This window comes from Sitophilus oryzae, unplaced genomic scaffold, assembly GCF_002938485.1.
Source record: "Sitophilus oryzae breed Bouriz unplaced genomic scaffold, Soryzae_2.0 scaffold_285_pilon_pilon, whole genome shotgun sequence".
In the NCBI taxonomy this organism is placed as follows: Eukaryota; Metazoa; Arthropoda; class Insecta; order Coleoptera; family Curculionidae; genus Sitophilus; species Sitophilus oryzae.
The window spans coordinates 404,081-411,540 of record NW_022146846.1 but is presented as its reverse complement, the minus strand read 5'-3'; the positions used below and the strand labels follow the sequence as shown (position 1 = coordinate 411,540).

At 36.7% G+C, this 7,460-nt stretch overlaps 2 protein-coding genes across 2 annotated transcripts; both read left to right on the top strand.

Moving 5' to 3' along the window:
* Positions 1 to 1,139: 1,139 nt before the first annotated feature.
* On the top strand, positions 1,140 to 1,952 carry LOC115884483. The gene has a single exon (XM_030903079.1). The coding sequence runs from the start codon at positions 1,140 to 1,142 to the stop codon at positions 1,950 to 1,952; it is 813 nt and encodes a 270-aa protein (XP_030758939.1).
* Positions 1,953 to 5,827: 3,875 nt separating this feature from the next.
* Positions 5,828 to 6,415, top strand: LOC115884482. The gene has a single exon (XM_030903078.1). It carries the CDS (start codon positions 5,828 to 5,830, stop codon positions 6,413 to 6,415), a length of 588 nt encoding a protein of 195 aa, XP_030758938.1.
* Positions 6,416 to 7,460: the final 1,045 nt, after the last annotated feature.

Below are 7,460 nucleotides of genomic sequence, written 5' to 3'. Positions count from 1 at the left end.
GAATTTCTTTGTCGATTGAGTTATGAAAGATAGTAGGCTATAAGAAAACGGTTAAGAAGAAATCTTATATCGGATTTTTCGTGGCTGCCAACCTGATCAGATAATCTACATGAATAATATACTCAACCTCATTCCTGATATACACAGTGAGTGGTGTAATTTGCACACAAGTATCGAGTAGCACTCGGTCTAGCCCAGTGGAATGTCTTCTATAGATCCATTAATCTTTGTTATAAAAGTTACAGCAATGACGTCATGCGTTAGCACTTGGACTTAACGTACCAAGGCTAGAGACCTTAAGAAAAACTTAAATAATCTTCTTTTTTGTTTATTGATGAACAAAGTGTGATAAATAATGTTTTAAACATATGATATTTTTTAAACTCAGGCCATAAAAATTTATTAAGAACTTCTTCATTCACCTCCAATTTAATGGAATAAATTAGTGGTTTCGAGGAAGTTAAACAAGCCTTGGTGTCTATGAAAAACGGTAGAGCTCCAGGACCGGGTGGTATTATGGCTAAAATGCTAAAATATGGCGGAGAATGTCTTATAACAGAAATAACAAACTTAATGCAGATGTGTGTAGATCGGAATAAAATACCTAATGAATAGAAGTTAGCCTATATCACTTCTATATATATAAAAAAAGGAACAGAAAAGACCCGAAGAACTACATAGGTCTTAGTGTGAATTGTACCTTCAGCAGACTTTTTACAAAAATAATTAGAAATAAGTTAGAAATATCTACTTACAACAAAATCAGTGAAGAGCAGAGTATATATGTATAGATATTCTATTTACTATCCAACAACTGATAGAAAAACGGAATTCACCTGAAGAAGATACACATCTAGCTTTTGTAGACCTTCAAAAAGCTTACGACTCCATCCCCAGAGTTAAACTATGGTACATACTGGAACAACTTGATATGGATGAATGTTTCATAAATTTAATTAAGGTGCTGTAGAACAACAACATAGCGCGTGTTAAGAGCGGTAACAAACTGTCTGGGATAATTTTTACAACTAAAGGCCTTCGACAAGGATGTCCTCTTATCGATTAATATAAAAGAGGCGACTTTTATTTAATCTGTATTTGGAAGTGGTTCTTAGGGACTGGAAGAAGAGGTGTCGGGAATGGGCGTCCCTGTAGGAGATGACTGTTTGGTTACATTGAATTTTGCCGATGATCAGGTGGTCATAGCTCAAGATGCTTACGACCTTGAATTCATGATGAGCAGGTTAAATTCGGCATACACGGAATGGGGCCTCACTGTGAACATTGATAAAACGAAATATCTAGTGACCAATTCAGATGATAAATTTGACATTTTTATTACTGACAATGCAAAGCTCAGACAGGTTGAATGGTTTAAATATTTGGGGGCACGTATAACCAGAAAGGGTCCAGTCCCTTTCTGGTTATACGTGCTCCCCAAAACAGAAGTATCTGCTAGAATAGAACAAGGGCGGAAGATTATAGGAGCACTGAATGGCATCTGGTGGAACAAAAACATAAGACCAAACACAAAAGTACATATTGGAAGAGCCCTAGTGGAGTCGGTAGTAATTTATGGGTGTGAAGTTTGGACCTTAAAAGCTGAACAAAAGCGAGTTTTGAATGCACTCGAAATGGACTATTTCAGACGCAGTGCGGGAGTATCTAAACTGGACAGAGTTAAGAACGTGGAAATTAGAGCCAAAATGGATGCCACACAGACAATAGTGGATAGAGTCGAACAGAGGGGTCTTAAGTGGTTTGGACACTTGCTACGCATGGAACACCAAAGATGGCCCTACCGTATCTACAGCTGGTCACCTCCTGGAAAAAGGAAACGAGGACGGCCTAGAAGATCCTGGAATGAGGCCACCAGAAGGGCAATGGAGGACCGTAACTTGGAAGAGGAAGATGTTCTTGATCGTAACAGGTGGCGATGGATGCGACGTTAGTTGCGACAACCCTGGAGTATGTATAATTAGTGGTTTCAATTAGCGCAGAAGTTTGTTCCTCTAATTTCAATGCAATCATTCAGAATGTCAAAATTAATAGAATTCATTTTCAATTAGTAGAAAAAGTTAACAAATTCTTAACCTTTTCCACTAATTATACTTCAAAATTTGAATTAGAAATAAAAAAGTTTATTCATTTATGAGCTATAGTCTGTTTCTAAAAGCGTGAGAGCTGAAGAGACTCATTATAAATACAAAAGGCGTTTTCTTGTGTACCTACAGTGTGACATGCCAAAAGATGGGACCAATTTCCCTTTAAGGGTACATCTTGCAATGAAATTCAGACAGCTTTAACACGTTTGTAGATGACACATCCGGTACGTTAACAATGGGGCAATAAAGATATTCAGGGACGACCGCACCAGTGTCGGGTATTAGGGTTTTAAGATGAAATCACTCACTGAAGTCAGAGTCGTCAGAATTTCGAACTGAAGTTAGCAGAGATTCTACTGTATCCTCCAAGAGATTGTCAAGAGACCCCACGTTTTTTGCTCTTCTTTTATGACGTGGTCCAATTTTCAGCAGATAGGTATTTGTGTTATCGACATATTCATAAGTTCTCTATGGATATACTGACTACCGCAAGCTGTTGCTAGGATATTCTAATAATTTTAATCCTTTGAATAAGAAGACTAAGGAAGGAGCCTATCAAACATCTTAGGTACACCGCGATGGGCCTCAAATATGGCCGACTTAAATTCCGGTTTATCAGTGTCGTTCTAATTTTATTTAAAAAATGTAAAACTATGAGGTAGGGTAGACGTGGGGTAGACTCAATAAATTGTTGTTTTATTTTACGTTGTGAATAAATGTTGGTAGTTATTAAAATTGTTATAAAAATATATAATTCTAATAAAAATAGATGTTATAATAAGTATTTATTAACACAAACATCCGATACGCTACTGAAGCAGGTAAGACAAATTAACGTATTTAAATTCTTTGACATCTAATCTTTGACAAGTAATAAATAAAAGCTAAAATGCAAGAAAAATATATAATTTAATTAATTTAAGTGAATTTCATAAATGATCGGTTTACTACACGTATGTATATTATATAGTCACTTACTAGCGAAAAGTTGTTCCATTATTTCACTCAATTTTTGCCGAGATCTACCGCACGCTACACAACCAACTATTTTATAACTTTGAATTTGACAGTTCCCGCGGGCTTTTCTAGTGTTAATTTTATTAGGTTAGCAACTTGCGGCCATGCTGACGCAATGCCGTCTCTAATAGAACAGCCACGGAGCGAGATTTATGACGTCACGCTAGTTAGATACTACGGATTAATAAATATGTTGTAGAATACATGGAAAACAAATGGACAAATCCACAAAATTTCAAATCAAATTCAAATGTGTCAAATGAATCGTCAAACAGAACTGTCAAGGATCCCCACCCTAGAGTGCTTTTTCCGCCCACCATGCATGAATACATGGATAGCATTTTGCTCTTTCCTTAGTCTTCTTATTCAAAGTTTTAATCGTATTTTTTAGATATTGTAAATGATCATAAACTTTGAAGTATAAAGTATAAAGCTTCATTCAGAACCAAACAAAGCTGAATGAAGCTTTGTTAGCTTGAAGTTTGATTTAACGTGACAATAAAAACGCGACAGTTAATTTCAAGTCGATGTTAATAATTACTTTCTTTTTAAATGTTTTATTTTGACTATGAAGTTCTTAAGTTTAAAATCATTATTAATATCTTCCACCATATTAATCTCCTATACTAAAACACATGAAAAACTAGTCGCCAACTTGACCATCGTGCCTGCATAATCCAGGTTAATTCCACTTCTTCTTCTTCTTCCACCGACCGCTCATTTTCTTAACGAGTTCCTTGCTCCGCAACTATTTTTAATCGTATTATACGTAATTACGGAATCCGCGACATGTTTTATTCCCCTCGATGGTTAATATCTATCTGGCCGGCTTTATAATAAATCAGAAAACGCGAAGGGCATGCGGCCCGAGGATAAATAGAGCAAAGAAAACTGAAAAAAAGGAGCAAAATGCATATGCGCGCTAGTTGCGACCAAACCCGTCGAAGAGGTTCAGGTTCTGGTAAAAACCGCACCGGCAGATGGTCGCACATCAATTTTGCGTAGGGGAGAGGCGGGTAATGACGGACGAACCAAAATATGTTTATTTTCTAGTACAAAGCTTTGAAAAAAGTTTGACTATAGGCAGATTAAATTAATTTACCCAACAGCCACTACTTATACAGACATTACTCACATGTATACATGCATATAAAATAAATAATAACACACGCGTGAGTTTTTGAAGTTATAACAAACTAGTGTGTTATAACACCATTTTATAAAAATTATTAAGCTTTATTCATAAATTACTACAATACAGTATAACATTAAATGAAATTATTACTAAAAATAATAATAATTTAATACTTAAATAAACAAAATACGAGAATACGAGTAGCGGAAAAAGGGGCCAAAAAACCCTACATATATGCTTATTCTCTGCATTAAGTTCATCAGACCGAAGGGAACAGCCATTCGACGACCGGTTTCGGAGATTTTGCTCCATCGTCAGGCCGACTTTGCTGTAATCCTCGATCTGACCAACGAAAAGCAGAGAATAGCATTTGAGTACAAAACGTACTACTATGGCGAGAGTGCTAGACGTTCTACGCCATCTAGCGGCAGCTGTGACAATCAGAGATCGTACCGCCAAAATTAAAACCAGCGGCCTACTGGACAAACATGCTTGCTTCATCCACGTTTTTCCGCCACTCGTATTTTGTTTATTTATATATACCCTATCTAAGCCTTCTTAGCTCCATCTACGGTAACGTGGATGAAGCAAGCATTTAATGCTTAGTCCATAAAGATGATGAAACAAATTTCTTCTGTAGTTCAAATAAGTAAGCAAGCAAGATAGTTTCGCTTATACCTTTGACATGTTTTACTTCCATCCACTCTTCAAACGCCTTGAATTCCCTATCATATACACCACGAAACTTTTCTGGCAGTGTTTTGAGTTTATAATCATCTGCTGATGATGCTAACATGGTTAGCGAAACGCGCGTCCAGTGTAAAAGTAAAAGTGTTTTGGTGTATTGTGATGATTTAGTGTTTTTATTTTGCAGTGTTTGTGCTGTAGACGCCTCTGCCTGGTTAATAATTTCTTGCGGAAGATCTTCCTGAATCATTTTTCTTTAAAATCTGACTTGCTGGTTGATAATTCACTATTATATCGTTAAAAAATCGCGATTAATTTTTGTTTTGTTTCAAAATTCGGAGACTTTTTAATGTCCCGTCTCGAGTAGGAAAAGATCAAAGTGTCTATGTTTTGTTCGTATATTTTTCGACAAGTTGTCGGCACAGTGTGGATGGCGTGTGCTGCCAACAGTAGGAAACCAGTGAAATCACACATGGTTAATAAACTCATTCGCAACAACTAAACTTTTAACTTTGTCATTCCTTGCGGTGTGGACAATTTGTCTCAAGTTTGTCTTGTTTTTGTCTCAAAATTGTGTTTACTTTTTGTCGCATTGGTCTGGACCCGGCATTAGAATATAATCAATGTTTCTGACAGATTAAATGATTTGATTCTGGACCCATCAATGTTTCTATTGACTTTTTCTCCCCTACATACCTCGGTTATATTTTTTTCTCAAAATACGAGGAACGTGAAGATGGCAGCACTCGTAGATAAAAGCTAGTGAATTTTCATTGTTCATCTGTTGACAGTTATTCACCAAAGTTTCAGCTTCAGCCATTTTGGATGCGCAGTTGTTATGTAACAGTCGTTTGAGTGAGTTGATGTCAGTGTTTTTGTGAAAATGGACAAAATCGAGTATCGAGCTGTCATTAAATATCTGGTTTTGAAAGACAATACGCCTACACAAATTAAACATGAGTTGGATTCTGTGTATGGGGACTCTGCACCATCATTTACCACAGTGAAATTTTGGGCAGCTGAATTTAAATGTGGCCGTAAGAGCTTGGGAGACGATGAACGTTCGGTACGTCCAAAAACTGCAACTACCGACGATAACATCGCCAAAGTTCACCAAATGGTGCTAGACGACCGCCGAATTAAAGTGAGAGAGATAACAGAGGTTATGAACATATCAAAAGAACGTGTTTGTCACATATTAAATCAAGAATTAGGCATGAGAAAGCTGTCCGCGCGTTGGGTGCCGCGTTTGCTCACGTTAGACCAAAAACGTGTTCGTATGAACATTTCCAACGCTATGTTAGCGCAGTTTAGGCGCAATAAATCCGAGTTTTGGCGTCGATTAATTACTGTAGATGGAACTTGGATACACCACTATACACCAGAAACAAAAATACAGTCCAAACAGTGGACGGCAAAGGGAGAACCGGCTCCAAAAAAGCAAAAACTGTTATTTCGGCTGGGAAAGTGATGACGACTGTTTTTTGGGATAGTCATGGAGTTATTTTAATTGATTATCTTCAAAAAGGAAAAACCATCACAGGAGCATACTACGCATCATTACAATTGACAAGCTAAAAGCAGAACTTACGGAAAAACTGCCTCCTTTACAGAAAAAGAAAATCCTGTTTCACCAAGATAACGCACCGTCTCACACCTCAGCGGTTGCCATGGCGAAAATCCACGAATTACGGATTGAACTGCTTGACCATCCGCCTTACTCACCAGATCTAGCCCCTAGCGACTTCTTTTTGTTTCCCCATTTAAAAATTGCGCTCGGAGGACAGAGATTTTAATCAAATGAAGAGGCAATCACCTTCGTGAACCACTCTTTTGCAGAGAAAAACGCCGAGTACTATTTGGACGGGTTACAGAGATGGGAGCATCGCTGGAAAAAGTGTGTAGAGTTACAAGGGGACTATGTTGAAAAATAAAATAAAATATTCAGAAAAAATGTCTTGTATCTTTGTTAGGTCGGAAACTTTTCAGACCACCCTCGTAATTACAACTTTCCATCTCAACTTTGATTAAAAGTCCACCTAGGAAATTCTCTCGAGTTGTGCGATTGCCTGATTAAGTTACGTGACCGAGGGAAAATGTTGATTGACAGGGAATTAACTATACCCAGCACTATAAAATTGGCACGACGAGTTTATTATAACAGCTTATAGCAACTATCGTCTTCATCAGGGACCTAGTTAGTTTTTTTTTGCTTTTAAATCTGTACTTGCCTTCTCGAGATATTTGTTTTGTATGTTTTGTATTTTATAACTGTAGATAAATTCCAAAATATATTAACTTTTAACATGGTATTCTTAAATAAATACGTATAATTTATCTTTACTGTCTCAAGATGAGTCGCAGTTCTTTATGAGCTTGCCAAACTTTCTAAAATATAAAATAGTTTTTCTTCGTTTTTTTTAACGGAATAAAATGAACATTTTTTGAATTTAAAGCATTTTAAAATTTTTAGCGGTGCCATTCAAAAAAACGAAGGTAGAAGGTTATTTTATATT

Excerpts from the sequence above, each read along its gene's own strand:
- LOC115884483 (XM_030903079.1), top strand. The coding sequence starts at position 1,140 with ATGGGCGTCCCTGTAGGAGATGACTGTTTGGTTACATTGAATTTTGCC.
- LOC115884482 (XM_030903078.1), top strand. The coding sequence starts at position 5,828 with ATGGACAAAATCGAGTATCGAGCTGTCATTAAATATCTGGTTTTGAAA.